Below are 18,384 nucleotides of genomic sequence, written 5' to 3'. Positions count from 1 at the left end.
GTAGTAATAGATATACATGTGGGAGTGTCCTAACATTTGCATTTATATCAATTATATTAATATATATAATTTGTTTTTTAATATGTCTTTATTTGTAAGAGTTTAGTTATATTACATATCTCAATAAGTCTTTAATTTGAAGATCAGATTTCCAGATGTTTAAAGATTTTTAATTGGGGTGCCCTAATTTTTGTCACATTTGACTTTATCTGCATTTGTAACCTTTAAGACATTGTTTAGACATCCAAGTTTTCCATAATTACTAATTCAGGTAGATGTAGTTCATGTCGCAACATCAGAAGGTCTGTGCATGAAAGGTATCGGTTTTTACATATGCCCATGATTCCCTTATCAGTGTTTTGAATGTACATTAGAGGAAATCCACTGTACGGTATCTGACCCTGTTCTTAAAAGCATTGATTTATTACAAATTATGAGCAAAGCTCATTATCAACACTTACTGGTAATGAAGGTAAGGGTTACCATCTCGTTGTGCCTAACTGATCCTTGTTAATCCCCAAAGGCCCTGGTTAAGTTGAACCACAGCTGATGAGGGAAAGCGTGTGTGACTCTTTCCCCTTATCAGGGGGTATTCATGCATTACAGATAATCCTTGTCAGGCTTGTCCCAATTTTTCCATCATCTGTTTCTGTTTGATTTAGCTTGGCAACCAGCAAAAACACTTCATAGAACCTGTATAACAAAGGGCGTGGTATGATAAAGTTATTGATCTTATTGATCTGCCTGTTCTTTCATCATGTCCTGTTTTGGTGGTAAGGTTGTCACTTAAGTTCTACTACCCTGGGACAGAACTGGGAGTGGATATGCTGTTGTAAAAAAACTGTTGACTGCTGCAGTTTAGGTTATGGCACTCTGGGCAGCTCTAAATGTCTTGCCTTTCTTTTTATGTCTGAGGTTTGATTCTTTAGTTGTTGTCAAGCTGCTGTTGATTAGTAATGGAAGGATATACCCTATACATTACTATCCTGCTAAAGTAATGAAGTAATCCTGCTTTCTTCCTGCTTTTGTGGTTTGTGACCCTGCATGACACATGTCTATACACATGACTGCTGTCTATACAAATGGCAAAAGTAAATTGGGTATATTTCTAATGAACTGTCACTTTAATGTGAACAGAGCTGATTTGGTTTCCAGTCAGGACTGATTAATGTTTCCAAGAACCAGTACTCTATGCTAGACACAGCAGCCCAACACTGTGTGGAAAAGGGCCAAAGGCAAGTTGTCAACCCATTTTAGGTGATATGTAGATTATCGGAAAGTAGTGAGTTGCCCAGAGGGAGATGGAAGTTCAGTGTCCCTCAGTGTCTCCTAGTTTTGAGTTCCCCCCCCCCCCCACACACACACACACTTTAACACCCCTGATTCACCATTCAGAAGGACTTGCTAATTCACTGATGAGTTAAGTCAAAGTGTTTTAAGCTTTTTTTTTATAGGTAAGATCTACACTGTCATAGTTCCAGTCTTGGCTTGTGTGCTACCAAGGGGTTGTTGCAGTCAGTAATGACTGTTTTGATGGTCAACCATTTCCGGAAACTGCAATCACAAGTTCATCAGTTTGCATTTCTCTAGCTAGGTTTCAGTTGTCTTTCCTAAGCTGAAAGAGATACAGTTTCCATAGAGACATCAACAAACTTTTCTAACATTCAAAATCTTAAAAAAAAAAGTGTCCTTTAAATGAAAATGTAGCTCCAATTTATTATTGCACTTGACATTGGAAAGCTTGCTAAAATATCCAAAAAGAAAGAAAAAAAAGGATTTTAGAGCATTTGCTCTGAGGATTTGATTGTATTCAGCAACACAAGCTTTAGTGAGGTCAGAGTTCTGAATGATCACCACCCCACTTCATCCCCAAAGTATTGTATAGAGCACCATCATTAAAGAGAACATGGTTCCACTGCTCCACAGCTCAAAGTTGGGGGGTTTATACCCCTATAACCTATGCTTAGCATTGTTTATAAGCTTGATTATCTGCTCCACTTTTCTTCTATTGGCAGTACTTCTCTACAGGGATTAGACAAGCTGTGTGTGTGTTTGCACATTTGCACATGTGTCAGCAATGGGTGCAACTTTAAGTAGCTGAATGCATTCATTAGAAGGGGTGTCCATACGTTTTTGGCCACAATGTGTGGATTTTATTCATTTATTTATTTGTAGCTTTCGTCTACATTTAGACCCAGAATTCTGGCCTGCATGTATGAACATTTTTATCTCTACTCTGAAAAATATTACAGGGAAAAAAATGTACTGTTGCTACTCGCTGGATTTATGCTAGCGTTTGTGCTACCAAATGACCTGTTTTTGGGAGAAGGACCATGCCCTGAACTCATCCCCCTGGCCCTCAAGTTTAACTCTCCTCCCTTTCTTCCATCACTCACAAAACCAACAGAGAAGTCGGCTTCCCATGCAGAACGCATGAAAGTCGACCCGGACTCGGACCCGGAGTCGAAAATATTGAGTGAGACCCCCTGTTCCATCTCAGGGCGTGGTCCACACTAACAAAACAACAATAGGACTTCAGTAATCTTTTCTGTTAAACACTTTCTTTGGAATGTTTTGATGTGCCATAAACATAAAAATTCTAACATCATCCAAATATGATACCTTTTTGTTTTCTAGTTAAAAATATGCAAATGTATTAAAAAATTAAATGCAATCTCATTTGCATATTCAAATAGAACAGTTAGTGAAGTTGAATACAGACGTTCTTCTGATGTAGGCGTAAAGAAAACTGTACATTTCCTTTTGGATTTATTAATGTGATAATGAAGAACCTCTCCCTTTAGCCTAGCAACTTGCATTTGCTATTGTTTAAAACTGTGCTGTGGAACACGTCTTCCTCAAGCTGCAACAAACTGTTTTTCTGGCTCGTTTCTTTTCTAGCAAGAGAATCTTTGATTGTACAACATAACAAATGCTGTTTTTAGGATGTCTTTTTCCCCCGCATATTCTAAGCCAGTTTCAAACCAGTGTCTAAAGCAACGTTGTGGGAATTCACTAAAGGCTTGGCTGACTGTGGGGAGCCAGAGTGCCGCCTTCAGTCTCATCATTTTATGGGTCACATCAGGTGCCGACTTAAAGTGACTGAACATTCGGTGCAAGTTCTAATAACCACAAGCTCATCAAACTTGTGCGTAAAGCTTTTAAGAATCTTATGTAAATGAAGTTCTCAGTTAAACAGTGAGGAAAATGAAGCGTTCTCATCACTGTTAAAGCTCTATTCAGAGCTGTTCAGGGGGAGGATAGTCTTAATGATGTTATTTGATATTTAGAGACAGTCCATTTGAGTTTCATTTTAGAGCTGTGACTTAAGCAGCAGAGCTGAGCCGAGGCGTGCCAGCTTTTAGTTTGGAATTTTCAGCTGTAGATCTTCGTTTCTCCACCTTGCTGAGTCACTCAGCAAATGTCATCCGAGGCTGCTGAATTGGGCCAGAGGAATATTACTGCACATGTGCTGCACAGTGGTCGCTCCTCCTCATCTTCCTCGTTGTCTTCCTCATCTATCTCTGCCACAACTCTTTGTCCTCTGCTCCTCCTATGTGTTTTCCTTCTATTCTGTCCTTTCTAGCCAGTTTCTGTCCCTCCTGAAACCTCAACCCACCATCTTTTCCTCTTCATCCCTCTCCTTCCCCAAACATCTCCTTCTCTCCCACTTACTGTTTCTTGCCCTTCTAAATCCCTCTCCCTCTCATTCTTCTCATCTTCCTTCTGCTCATTCCTGCTTTTATCCAGCCCTGGTTGTCTCTCTTAGCCCCTTGGAACGCTCTTCTCTTTTTCCCTCCACCCAATCCCCCCCCCCCATCCCCCCGTTTCCCTCACTGTACCTTTTTTATCCCCCCCCCTTTTCCCTTTCTTGTAGTCCTCCCTTTTTATTTTTTGTTTCAAACTCCCCCAACTCTCTTTCCTTTTGCTTTTGCTTTCCTCTCACCTCTCTTGCTCTTTCTTTTTCCTCTTTCTCTCAATCTTGTAATCCTCCACTTTTAATCTCTACTTTGCCAGTTTCATCCCTCTCAAAACACTCTTTTATCTCTTGCTTCTCCCCACTCTTGCTTCCCCCGTTACATTATCTTGCTCTTTCTCTTTCTTTTCCCCTCCTCCTCCTCTCACCCCCCCCCCCCCCCTTTCCCCCAGAGGCTGCAGAGGAGGAGCAGCAGGTAGCTGAATTACTGGGTGGTCTCTCGGCTGATTCGGCGTTGACTCATCACCTCCATCGCTGCTCCTACCACCTCCGCCTCTTCACGTCCTGGCTGCGTTCCCACCCGGAGCCACACGACTGTTTTTCCGGTCAGCACTCTATGGAGAAGATTCCCCATCAACAGTGTGCGGGAATTGTGCCACGTCGAAATATAATCACTGTCCACTGTCCAGTCGCAGCCCTTTGCTGAATTTGGAAGCAGGGTTGTAATCGGTCATGGAGGTTCCAGTGTGCAGATTCCCTCTGACCTTGATTCTGTGATCATTAGCAGCGTTGTGTTTACAGCTTATTAGCCTATAACTATGTAGTGCAGCAGCACTGGTGGTGGAATGCTGCTTAAGCTAGCTTGCTTAAGTAGTGCTTGAGGCTGTTTTGTGTAATCAGCCATAACAGTAAAACCACTGACTGGTGTAGTGAATAGCATTGATTGACTGTAAGAAGGTGAAATATCATGGGCAACAAATGAGCTGAACGGACTTCAAAGTAATGTGTTGGCAGCAGGAAAATAGTCACATGTAAAGATCTGAGCAATTTTGACTATGCTCAGACCAAATTGTGATGTTAGAGAACTAGACCAGCACATCTCCAAACATCAGGATTTTCTGGTATGCAGTGAGTAATTGTCAAAAGGTGCTCCAAGGAAGGACAGTCAGCAAACTAGTAACAGGATTATGGCCACCAAAGGCTCACTGATGCAATCCATAAAGGCCCCTACTCACAACTTGCAGGGCTCTCTTGGTAACATCTTAGTGCCAGATACCTCAGGACATCTTCAGAGGTCTTATGGTGCTGATGCCTTGATGGGTCAGAGCTGTTTTGGAAACAAGATAAGGACCTACACCAATATTTTTAAGGTTTAGCAGTAAACCTGTGTTGCTAAAGCTTTCTAACCCCAATTCATCTGGCATCATCCACTACTAGCTCATAGAAGCTCCAGATTGAAACTGCCTAGGATGGATTGCAGCCATGCTCTGACATCCTGAGCAGTTCAGTGTGGCACAATTCCACCTCACTGTTGATGTAAATGCAGTGAAGACAAGAAATGCAGTCGTGCACTTTGCAATGCCACTGCATGGGTTGCTTTTTGAATTGACCATTTAGTTAAAAATCTGCTGATTGCTTTTGTTAGTGATGAAGTTCATCAGAGCAAGAAGCTTTTTGGTTTTGCTTTCCATTTGTGTGCCTTTTTGACATATTACTAATGAAAAGTTTATCACCTTTGTATTACACTTCACATTTTCCTATGTTTAGTTAAGATCTGGTATGGAATCTTCTCCATAGCATCACACCACACCTGCTTGCTGTTATCTCTCTTTTCTGGAGAGACGCTACAGGCCTTGGGAACAATGATGTTGGGGCTGCTACTGGCATTACTGCACCATGCTCTTTTAACTACAATTTTCCTTTCAATATGTGCTGTCTTTTATTATGAATGTCACAACCCCCCCCCCCCCCACACACACACACATATATATATATATATTTGTGTGTGTGTGTGTGTGTGTGTGTGTGTGTGTGTGTGTGTGTGTGTGTGTGTGTGTGTGTAGTTGATTTTGCCTGGTATCAGCATTCTTACTATAGAGAAATAAACCAGCCCACTTATTAGTGGATGAAAATGCTCTACTGCTGATGGTATATAATGGGACTTAAAGATCATATGAAAGCAGGGCATTTTATGACACAGGTCAAACCTTTTTTGAAGATTAAGCACACTTGACCACCATTGCATCAACCTCTAAATGTAACCCATCTGTGACCGTGAACGCACTTACACCAGTGATTAGGCCAGCTTAGCACCTTGGTAACAAATGTAGGTTAGGTGCTTTGCTCAAAGGGCACTGGAGCCATGAATACTGGCCCTGAGGATCAAACTAGCAAAGATTGCCTTCTGAGCCCAGGCCTGCTTTTCGAACCTTTAGACCATGGCTGCCTTTTGAAGCTAAACATGTTGTGCCCAATACTTAAGTGTTTTCTTCTATGTGCACTAAATGTACTTTTACACAAACATACAATTTAAAGTCCTTCCTTATAACTGATTCTGTGCACTAGCCAGTAATACAACAATCAGCCATAACATTAGAACACCCGACCTTAAGCGGGACCTACTTGTGACGCCACAACAGATGACCATTTGAGGCATGGACTCCACAATACCTCTGAAGGCGTCCTGTGGAATCTGGCACCAAGACATTAGCAGCAGATGCTTAGAGTTCATGCCTCAGTCACTTGCTGCCTAGTATATCCACCCTTGACTGATGCCACCCGGTGCTAATGTTATGGCTAATCGTGTAAATCTGAAAGTGTAATGTGGAGTAAACTGAAAGATGCATCTACTAATCTATCTGAAGTTAATGCCCTCATGCTTATAATAAGCATTTAAGCAGATAAAGAGACAAGCAAATGTCTGAAGGCTTCCTTGTAGCGTCATAAATATCCTCCTTTTAGGCTGTTTACTTCCCTGCACCAGCTCAGTTTCCCTCCCTCTCCTTCTATTTCTCATTCATTTTCAGCCTGTCATGCTTCCTCCATCTGTTTTCCTCACACTTCTCCCTCTGCCTCGCTCTCTCCATGTAAATGAGCAGGGAATGCTGCAGTCTAATACAGTGGAGGTCTCTCAGCTGCAATCACTGTGTGAGCAGAATGACAAAACCTGAGATACTATAATAGCTTGTGTAACAGGTGGAAATTCTTTAAAGCCAACCTGCCCGTTCCTAGCCATGCTAATTGGCTAACTGAAGTCTAGACAGTATGCCCCACTATGCTGTGGTTTGGCTTCTGAATGAAACAGGCCGTGACTTCCCTGCCCTTCAGGACATCTCAGTTTTCACTCGTTTTCAAACAACACTTCTCTCACCCCCCACCAACACTTCATCCTTTAGAGCAGCAGGTACTGTCCGCCTCCATTAACCCCCGTTGACTTGTACAGAAAACAGTGAAATCATCTTAATGCGCCACTTTATGTACAGTGACATAACACTTCAGGGAGCTTTCTGAGTGATAAAGCCTTTGAACTGCCCTAAATTGGTGCATTAGTCACTCAAGCTGTTTGTCAGAGTACAAAGCCCTGCAGTTATCCAGCATTTTACAGCCTGGGACGTCTGTCCCACACCAGAGGTTTTGTCAGTGTGTAACAAATAGGGAAATTTGACTGTAGAACATGATACCAATGACCTTGGTAACAGGGTTTTTGTGATGATGCTGCTGAGCTGGAGATGGAGATCATTTTACATTCTGTAGAGCTTCTATTCAACTTTTATGTTGTGCCAGCTCTTTGAAAATGTGCAGATTTGGGCCTTCGTCATTGCTCTGGCTCTTAAATACACTATGTCCAAATGTTTGTGGACACCCTTTCTAATGAATGGATTCAGCCAAGTTGCACAGATATTTAAATTTACACCCCACAGCTGGTCTGGTCCCGGTAGAGAATTACTACCAATAGAAAGGGCCCCTTTGGAGCAGATAACTATGAACCTATTGGCACCATGCCTAATGCCTATTGCCAGACATGTGTTAGAGGGGTATAAAGCCCCCCAGCATTGCATTGAGCTGTGGAGCAGTTGAACTGGATTGTGCTCCCTCCAATACGTAAGCAGGAGAAATGTAAAAAGGAACTGGCAAGTGACTGAAGGTGGCATTTGTTACTGATACAAAGCTATTGCTATGATTGATGATTATTGATAAAGCTATTGGATGGCTGTGCTACATGTAGAATGTCATTCATTCGAGGCACTTCCATGGTGTGTGTTTGTGTTTTTTTGTGTCAACCAGCTGGAATGACTGCTGCAACCAGGCATCATTTTTGTCACAGATATGTTTTGGACCGAGTGTTTTTCTGTGTACTTTCTCTGCTGCAGGGTTTGAAGGCTGCTCCATGGTGCCCTCTATCTACCCGCTGGAGACACTGCACAACTCGCTGTCACTAAAGCAGGTGGACGAGTTCCTCAACAAAGTGTGCGAAAGCAGGAGTGATACGCTCGCCAAGACTTTGAAGTGTAGGTAGAAGAACGCGCAACCTTCCCATTTTCCCTTTTCACCCCCCCCCCACACACACACACACCTTTGAATTGTTTTTGCAGTCAGTTTAATAATCTTCTCTTCTAGAGTTTAATGCTGTAACCCTTTTAAATGTGCCAATTGAGTGTTTTAAGTTGTTTATTAAGTATAAACGTTAAGTATTTATTTGGGTTGGGGCAAAAAATGCTTAAATGTCATTTTACAAGCCTATTATTACAATCCTGTTATTTTGTTTCAGAATTAAACATTTTATAGAGGATTTCTGCTGTATTTGTTGTTGAGCTCACAGAACCTGCAATTTACAGTATAGTTTTAATACTGTAACAAAAACACAGTAATTATTTCTCAATCTTATCCAGTAGTGTTGCTGTCCCCTTGTTGTGTCCTCTCATTGCAGTGCAATTGTGTTTTTCTACAATTAATTAATACCATTAAATAGTTGATGTGTTTTACTTCACTTTGGTGGTCAAGTCAGCTGGGACTAAGGCATTATTTGTTAACCCTGGTCCAACAGACAGACTGCCCTGCACCTGGGCTTTCCCTGCTACCAACACACCTGATCCAACTGATCAGCTGATTAACTTTATTGATTCATGCGGCAGTGTTAAAACAGGAAAAACACTAAAATGAGCAGGCCAGTGGGCCTCAAAGACCATGGTTGAGAAACACTGGACTAGGGCATTTGCTAGTGGGAGGGTTTATGTAAATTTGGGGTGTGTAAATATAACGAGTCATGACTATTACGAAACAGTCTTGTGGTTTTGGAAAAGTGTTTTGTAAAGGCTTCATTTTTACATGTAGTTTTTTCCAGCGGTATTTTGTGGGATGTAAGCTTCCATGACTTGTTCGCTCCATTAGCCTCTAGTGCAAAATGAGTGAAGCCAAATTTGTGTTGGCTGCTTGACTGTTGCTTGACTTGGCTGTTAATGTATGTAATTGAAAAATGTCGATTTTCATTTTCCCTTCTTCTACCCTCTTCTTCTACCCAAGCTCTTTCAGCCATGTTTGAATCCCAGATCCAGCCTTCATCAGAGCCTGAGAATACAGCACGATCCAGCTCCTCTATAGCTCCTCCACCACAACAGCAGCCTTCCCGGCCTTTCTGGTGTGAGTACTGCCTCCATCCTAGCATCCTATGTCAGGACTTCAGGAGCCATTGTATCATGCTGTCCCTTAGATGGAGGAGTCAGCCAGCTGCCTGGAGACAGTTGTGCTCCAAAATAACCAGCATTCTTGACTTTCTTCCACCGACAGAGAGACACAGAGGCTGGTCTTTGCAAGCCAGACACTTAACACGCTCTCTTATCCTGTTTCCAAAGGCAAAGTATGCCATTAATTAATCTGAAAGTAGGCCCTATTAATTTATGTTCCTAATTAGCTGTCCCCTAGCATTGCACTGGCACTGAAACTGAAACCTTGCTAAGTTGCGTGTCTTACGGATCATTTTGAATGTGGGATGTCTGCAGAGTTTGAGCATGTGCCCTCGCAGACATGTAGTGAATCTAGGTTGTCTCATGTTATGTGCTATTGTTTTGTCTGACTCCTCTTAACCAATTTAACTGTGGTCCCTTTGTTTCGGAGCCATGCCAGGAACATGCTGGAGGCTTGACAGATTAGAATGGTGGAGTTGTTCTAATTGCCATTGCAGAACTTGTGTGGTATTTCCCCATTGGCTTTCTTTTTAGGCCGATAGAGGGAAGATAAGTTTCATCAGATGCACTGTAAACATGTGAGAACACAGTTCCTGAGACCTGCAAGTTAAAAGGGCCGGTAGGGCATGTGCCTCCTAGAGCAGTTTGTTTTTTATAAACCAGTATGTACAGTTTGCACATTGGAAATTGTGTGTTTAGGGTGTTAAAGCGACTAACTGTGCACGCTTGTGTGTTTGCATGTCTTTCTTCTTGTAGACACCAGTGGTCCACCCAGCACTGTGTCCAGTTCTGAACCTTCATCTCCATCAGCAGCAGAGCCTTCATCAAGTTTCACCTTCAACACTGAGTAGACCTCCTGACCGCACATGCTGCACCTGCCTTAAGCCTCACGTTACCGACTTACCTATGCTGATCCGAGACCAGCTTTTCACACGTTTTTTTTCTTTTTCTTTCTAAGTGAAGCTAATCCCAAATTCAAGGAATGGGATCTTCACCACACAGAGGCTGCTGATTTTCTCGCCTTTGCACCTTCTGTATTTTTCCAGTAATGTAAAGCCTCTCTGGCTTCAGAACAAGAGCATTACTTGGCCTGTCAGCCATCAGAGGAAGAGCACTGAATCTAGTAATTAGTTGCACTTCGATACCTCTGTGCCCTGAGGAACTGAGATCTTAATTATAGTCCACTCTGAGCAGTACGAAGATAAAGGGGACTGGAATACACACTGGTAATTGTCCCGTCTCTCAGCTGATTGCAGTTATCTCCTCTGCACATCTGCTACAGAATGATTTCATTGGACGACGCAACTTCACTCCGAGCTGAGCATCGTTTACAAGATGCAGGTAGACCAATTGGAGCACGGTTTTGTTGAGCCTTTTTGAGGAGCTGTGTGGAGGCGTTGATGTCTCCCATTTTAGCACTCAGATTCAGCTGAGTCATGATGCCAGCCAGTACATGGGTGCAGAAAGAATACTGCAGCCAGTTGATTGAGCACAAGTCTTTTTAATCACTGCTTCTGTATTTTTTAATGAGGTTTAATTTCTTTTTTTAAATATCGGGGATTATGTTTTAAGGGCTCACATGAATATTGTGTCTCCTGTAACACGGGAGGAAGACTTGAATGTAACTGAATTATTTGTATGATTTAATAATAAGAGTAAAATATTTGAACGTGTACTTTGGTACCAGCAGTGCCTTATCTTTATTGCTTTAGTTGTTCTTTGATTGATTGTTTTTTGATTTTCTCTGTAACTACAGGCAAGTTATACACACACCTTTTTCAGTGCATATTTAAGAACTCTGGGCACGTCCTAGAGAGCTAGTCAAGAATGTTTAAACAGTCACTGTCACGTAAAAAACCTTGTACAGCTTTACAGGAGAAGGGAAAAACCTTCTTTCTAACTTTCAATAGAAGTCAATATAAAAAGATTTGAATCCAAGTCTTTTTGGAGCATTTCTATTAGTCCATTAATCATAAAAATGTTTATACAATGTAAGGAACAACTGCTAGATCCACAATATGTAATAATAATTGATACACAAGGTTTTTGAGTGACAGCAAAGAAATGTTTTTGTTCTGTGCTCCTTGCCAAAAGGGTTACTCTCTTCTAATGGACTGAATGATTTATTTAATGTTAGAGATGTCCATCATAAAATCATATATTTTATTAATAAAATTGTGTGTAAAGATTCCCATTGGCTTTATTTATGTATAAACATTTCCATGAATCTGATTCCATTCTCATGAAGGACACTTTTGACTAATAGGTCCACATGCCAAAAATCAGGTGTCATGCTGGCAGACTTAAAAGCTGCGTCTGGAGTCTCACGCTTTCATTCAGGACCATGAAAAGCACTAATGATGACTCATGCTTTGCCCCTCAGCTGGGCTACGTTGCTATGGTGACACTTTCTGATCGTCCATTGACTTCTGATGTGAAAGCTTGGCTGAACCAGTGACTGCATAATGTAGCAGAGAGAGAGAGAGAGAGACAAAGAGCAAATTTATTCTGAGTCACATTCAGACTCGAACAGGAAGCCAAACGATGAGGTCATTGCCATTGCCGTCGCTTTGCCTGTTTTCATTCACAGAAAGGAGGGGGGGGCTCTGCCAAAAGGTCACTGGATTGTTTTCCCATCACAGACATTTGATATGTCTGTATTGTGTCCCAAATGGAAAAAAAACAGCACATTGGTGCTAATGCCATCCAAATGTAACTGGCTTGCTGTGCCACATCTGAGCTGTTCATTATGCTGGAATAGCCTGATGTGATCAGATGTAAAACACCCGTCAGAACTGGAGATATAAATCAGTGGTGACACAGAAAGCACACTGTCGCAAACATGCCAATTAGAAATTTGGGCCACCTCCTCACCCCTCTCAGTACCCACTCTCACCGTGTACAATACACATCGTCATAGCAACAGCTTTTAGCAGTTAGTGGCTGAGGTTATGTGAGCTGGCAAAAGTGGTCTGGGTGTCGCTGATGCCCAAACAGTGGACTAACTGCCCTGGTGTGACTTCTTCCAGTTGCTCTTAGCTGTGTCTGGCAACCCGGTCAGCCCTGTTTGGCTGCTCAGTTTACATAAGCCTGAATAGCAGTCAGGAGAATCAGTCAATGACCTAATGATTACAGTCATAGTATTGTTCTAGTTCAAGAGTGCCCAAACCTAGTCCTAGAAATGTACCACTCTTGGGAATAAAGGTGATGTCATAGAAGTACCATTTTGTAGAAGATGTATCCGTGTAAAGAACCTTTTATACCCAGTTCTTCACATCTCCTCTTCTCATTCTTTATTGAACCAAAAATGATTCTTCTATGGCAGAGCTCTTCAGATCTGAACCTTGAATCCAGTTTCCAGTCCTGGACTGGAATCCTTGTTAGGTGTGATTCAAGGTCCAGATTTGAAGACCTCTGTTCAGTAGCATTGCTCAAAGAACCCTTTTGTAACACCTTTCTTTTTTTTTTTTTTTTTTTTTTTTTTAAGAGTAAAGAGAGTTCAGGTCCAATGCATCTAGCTGTAATATTCATAGAACTACACTCTCAAGGTCTGGATGAAAGGTGCCCTTGCTCAAATACAGGGGTGTCCAATCTTGCCCGCAAACGGCCCGCATGGCTGCGAGTTTTCATTGATTCTGCTTGTTTAATCAGCCAGGCCTTAGTTTTCAAACAGCTGGAATTAAACCTGCTGCCTCTCTGGCCTTTTGGGCATGATTGGTCACCCTTGCTCTAGTATCTTCATAGTTATGTTGAGCATTACTTTAAAGGACTAATACACTATATGTCCATTCATGTGCATTCATACTTTTATCTTCTATGTTGCACTCATTGCTGACACAGATGTGCAAATGCACCCATACACACAGCTTGACTAGACTAAGACTCTCTGAAGCAGTTATTGCATGAATCTACTGGCACCATGCCTAATGTCAGGTGTGGACTAGAGGGGTATAAAGCCCCCCAGCATTGATGGGAATAGTTGACATCCTGACCTCACTAACACTCGTTATTGAATGTAATCAAATCCTCACAGACTTCACTGGACAGTTACTCCAAGAAAAGCATGTCTTTATGTCTATATATATATATATAATTCATTTTAAAAGAAAGAATGAGTGATCTAGCATATCTGGAATCTAAAAGCTTGACAAATCACAGTGTCAGAAGCACAAAAGACAAAATCACATTTCAGAGAATTCAGAATGGTATGACATTGTTTTTGTTTTATTGATGATCATCAGGATTGTTCCCTTTTACAGTAAATCAGCAGAAATCTACGTTTGCATTTAGGTCGGAAAGAGAGATCATATGGAATATTGCACTAAAGAAGAACAGAACTAAGATTTCGAACAGCGGCAAAAAACAAGAACTATCACAGCGTCTTCTCAACAACATCTTAGGGCAAACAGAAGCAAAGCCCAATAATATGCATATATCAGTACTATTAAGACAATTAGCTTGTTCAAATATACCTTTTTAAAATAGTGTTTTTCTTTAAGTCAGTTATTAAACGAGTACATTCAGGATTATAACTAAGAAGATCACATGCAGAAATCGATGCATTGGCATGACGTATGGGCAAATGAATCCTTTCTTTTTTTTTCTGAGCATGGACTCAGGAAGCAGGAACTGAAATTAAAGAGGTACCTTATAGGTGAAAGTTTCTGCTAGTTGAGAAGTACAGTTACACTGATGCTAGGATGTTCCCAAATGAAAATGCTTCACAAGAATAGATTTGCATCACCTAGTTGGATTGGTATGTACAGGTCTATGTAAGTACAGGCGTTGTACCATTCCGTTAATTTCTTCTTTCGCATTTCAAGTCATAACCAGGAGAAGAAAAACCTTGCAACTGTAGTTTGTACAATTTTCAGAGTTGTGGTAGTGGGACAGCCCTCTGCACCCAGCCTGTTTTAGTGTCCTATCATTATGAGAGAGTAACGTTTCAGTATTGAAATCTTCAGCAGTAGCCGAATGAGTACAGTAATGCATACTTGACACATATCCAAAAATACTGGAAATACCTCAATCCTTCTCGGCAATTCGTCTCTGCCAGAGTTCGCTGTGCCATATGCCATGTTTGTTTCTAGCTCGTTCTTTTGTTCAAGCAGCATCCAGCAAAGCAACTTACATACATTCAATAATATGAAGTTAGTGCATTCATCACTTACACAGAGGTCTGTGTACAGCAATCACAGCCAATCAACAAGAGCAGACAGTACTTGTTACTAAGGCCAAATATTAAAATATATCCATACCTTTGGACATACAGTACAAGATCCCATTTTAGCATGGTCTTCTATCAAAAATACATTTCAGCCTTGCTGTTTGATTCAGTTGTTAGGAGCGTTAGAGAGCATTTCAGTCAATTTTGTGTATATAGGCTCACTTCATTTCTGAGGCAGCTGTCCTCTTTCTGAAGGCCTAGAGGTAATTCCATTGCTTTGGCCACTCTGAGCTTCAACCCCCCTCCCCACCCCACAGGTAACCTTGTGCGTTCACAGCTAAGAGGAACAGAATAAAATAAAATAAAATAAAAAAACATCTCAAATTACTCCTTCAAAACAGCATGACCTATTCCCACTGGGAAAAAAGGAACTGACTTCTAACACGAATAAAATGACAACTGAAATGCAGAACACTGAATAATACATCTCTGAATAACCAATTAAGACATAAACTGAAAATGGGTGAGCAGGCTCCCCTGGCTGCTGTTGTGGTTACCCTGATAAAAAGCTTTGTTTGCAGCACAGGAAATGGCACAGCCTATTTACCACAAAACGACTTCATTCATTAATGAGCAGCAGTGGGTTTACAGGATTACTATGCCTAAAGTGCGGCCAGCTGTATGTCACAGAGTGCCGGACAATGCAAGAGCACTAATAACTTAATCTTCTGTATACAGTCACAGTCTTGCTCTCAGTGTTTCCTGCATATGGCAAACGATGAGTAGCGGTTAATAAAAGTTATACAGATTCAAATGTGAAGAACAAACGCTGGCTGCCTTTTTTTAAACAGTGTTTTATGTTCAAATGAACAGACTAAAACTAAACATAGGCATTTTGTAAGGTGATTTAGACAGTTAAAATTGTAAATCCTCCACCATTAACTGATGCGAACAAAATGTTAATACTGTAAAATCAACAAGTTACATAAAACTGAATTTGTTGTTTTTATATTTAGTGGTTTACTGTACAATACTGTATTATTCTAGTTATTTAGGATTGTTGGTAGACCATTCTCAACCTTAGTGGTCATTATTTCCACATGTCAAGACAGCGCATGATGATTACAGATTTGGGATACCAACTCAACTTCAGTTCAATTCAATTCGATCTACATTCCGTTCAAGCTTCAGCATTATTACATTAGACGTACCTCTGTATAATCAACACACATCAATATATTTCTTTTAAATAAATGAATCATTTCATGTAATTTCTCTAAATATTTACATGCAGTGTTCCTACCCATTCCCCTATCCTTGTCCTTTTTTCACTCTATAAAACTGCTACCATACTTCGTGCAAAATAGAACATTGTCTCATTGTTTGGGATAACACTTGAGAACTGAGGATAATTCATTCGGTGTCACTGTACAGATACGTAAGGCTACTACGGACTTTGTATGAGCTAATTAATTAATATCTGGATTAATTATTAATTCCCTCAACAGCATGTCAGTTTCTCAGTTCCACTCAGCATTTTCCACACTGTTTAAAGTGCTTCTGCATCTTGTTCTGTAAACTATTAGTCCTTCTAGACAGTTAATGCAGAAGGCACATGATGGGACCCTTGCTCTCTGCTTATACAGTGTATAGGTTACATGATCGTACTGCTACACGTACCACTGGACACCCATTAAACCTCTGACAGAATTAATTGGAATTAACACTTCAGTTTGGTCGGTGTAACTCTGGTCTGAACTCATGAATCTATGAATCATCCTCTACTGTGAAACAGATCACTTATCTCAGTAAGTACAAGTCCACAGACTAAATGCTAAGTAGGAGGAATTCACCCTGCAACCAGGCTACTTACTGACCTTCTCCAAGTTCTAGACAATTACATAATCAGCAATAAATTACCACAAACTCTATTCGACCTCACTCTTAGCCATCATCATAGCAATCTCAGCAGTCAACATGTATGTATGTTCATGTAAATAATAATAATAACGCTATACGGTAAACTAGCTGCCCTAGCTATTAGTCTGTATGTAGATAGGAAGTACACAAAGACTCTTCCAATCCTAAAGCAGAGCCCTCAGTCACAAGCATCATGCTGTAGTTAAACTATGTATATATATATATATATATATATTAATGTATATATTTATATGTAATACCAATCACAGAAAGGATCTCCTTTTAACATTTCTAGCTAAATTAGATTCTTTCTAGAATGCTACACACAAGCTGCACTGGCTGGTTCTTGACCCTTTTGCATCAGCTAAGATTACATGAGAGCCCAGTCAGCCAAACACCACTGAGCTGCTGGTATATGTCATCTACAGTGTCACATTCTTAAAGGCACACACATACATATCCAGCCTCCAGTAATGACACACTGATGCTGAGATAATTGAGCAGACAAAAACGCGTCCTTCAAGATTTTGGTTTATGTTTACAGATTTCAGTAAGCTGACAATGCAGGATTTGGATTTGGCACTTGAATATCCTCTGTATGAGCTTTTGTTTGTTTGTTTGTTTGCTTGGTTGCTTCTGCTGGTATGTGTACAGTATGTGCCTTTTCAGAATATTTCAGTGTAATTGAAATCTTCCATGGTGGAACGTTATACACACAGCCTCGACCTTCACTCACAACACAGATAAAGACATATTGCAGACTGTCATCTTAAAGATAGTGTTGCCTCGGACGGCGTGTTATTAGACCTCTCAAAAAGAATAGACGCTTCTATATTCAAAGTGTGATTTCTTAAATGAAGAAGGTTAGGAGAACCTTTGTGTACTGAGGCATGCCAACATTCATAATGAAGATGGAAGGGAATGAGGTATACTATAAAATATGGAAAGGGGATTTTTTGTGCTTTAAAGTCCAATTCAGGTCAAGGCATTTGAACATGAGTACTTGTCTCGTAAGAGATACCACCACAGAATACAAGTAAACTAAATGTGCAACAAACCTCAGCCTATGCTAGCAGTTCCCACACAGCATCTAGTAATTCAACATCAAGTTCGTTGCCTAAGCCTTGCAGACACCAAAGAACGCACGGGTGTGAATCAGGAGTCTAAACCAAAGCTTATAAGTAAGGCCTTGTTTGACAGCACTAGGATCTGTTGCCATTGCAGGCTAATATACAAACTATAAATGGCAGTCAATGGAATGCAAGGCTGTGGGTGGTAAAGAACACATCATTTGAACCTTAAGGAATGAAGAGAAATGAGTGTGTCTCTAAATAGAAAACCTGCCTAAAATTCAATTTTGCAGGCAGGGAAAGACTCATCTTGCATGACCACTGTGCTGCTGCTGGCTAGGACCATTATATTCAGATCCTGCTGTTTCTCGTGAGTCTGCTGATACCAGTCACGAGTCACCTCTGTGTCATGAGTGGGGATCAGGGTCACCTACAGAAGAAGGTTATGAAAAGAAAGCATTAGACGGTTCAGCTTTCAGAATCTGGCATTTAGGAATTGAACATGGATGAAAAAGTATGTCAGCATTTCTTATTGGTAGATACTTGTAGGTGCGGAGTACCTGCAAATTGGTTCCCCACTGTGCTTTGCCTTCGAGCAGTGCGTCCAGAACTGCACGGCTGGGTTCTCCACTGCCCGGGTCATTCCCGCTCACTACATAGTAGGCAGCACGCACTCGCTTGAAAAACTCTTGGTCAACATTTTTAGCACTGCAATGATTTGGAATGTAGGCAAGGTCAACGTAGAAAGGTGGTCCAGGTGGAACGCCAGAACTGGACTTCTGATTGGAACCTAAAGGACCATTAAAAACAATGGTAAGGCTACAATTAAAATCGAGCACTGATTTTGAT

The 18,384-nt window shown here is 41.0% G+C and overlaps 2 protein-coding genes across 7 annotated transcripts in view; one reads left to right on the top strand and one right to left on the bottom strand.

Annotated features, from left to right (window-relative positions):
• ppip5k1b (diphosphoinositol pentakisphosphate kinase 1b) overlaps positions 1–11,567 on the top strand; it is a 37,397-nt gene extending 25,830 nt beyond the window's left edge. For all 6 annotated transcript variants that reach the window (XM_072664236.1, XM_072664241.1, XM_072664239.1 and 3 more), the window contains 3 exons: positions 8,068–8,205; positions 9,218–9,334; positions 10,135–11,567. In XM_072664236.1, the coding sequence (XP_072520337.1) occupies positions 8,068–8,205; positions 9,218–9,334; positions 10,135–10,229 (350 nt within the window). In that variant the 3' untranslated portion in view covers positions 10,230–11,567. The remainder of the gene's footprint in view (positions 1–8,067; positions 8,206–9,217; positions 9,335–10,134) is intronic.
• Positions 11,568–13,581: 2,014 nt separating this feature from the next.
• map1ab (microtubule-associated protein 1Ab) overlaps positions 13,582–18,384 on the bottom strand; it is a 48,333-nt gene continuing 43,530 nt past the window's right edge. Inside the window, exons 6-7 of the mRNA XM_072664269.1 lie at positions 18,096–18,325; positions 13,582–17,965 (exon numbers count right to left, since the gene is read on the bottom strand). Of these exons, the coding sequence (XP_072520370.1) occupies positions 17,810–17,965; positions 18,096–18,325 (386 nt within the window). The 3' untranslated portion in view covers positions 13,582–17,809. The remainder of the gene's footprint in view (positions 17,966–18,095; positions 18,326–18,384) is intronic.

The sequence above is a fragment of the Salminus brasiliensis genome, chromosome 19, assembly GCF_030463535.1.
Source record: "Salminus brasiliensis chromosome 19, fSalBra1.hap2, whole genome shotgun sequence".
NCBI classification, from domain to species: domain Eukaryota; kingdom Metazoa; phylum Chordata; class Actinopteri; order Characiformes; family Bryconidae; genus Salminus; species Salminus brasiliensis.
This window is presented reverse-complemented; position numbering and strand designations above follow the sequence as displayed.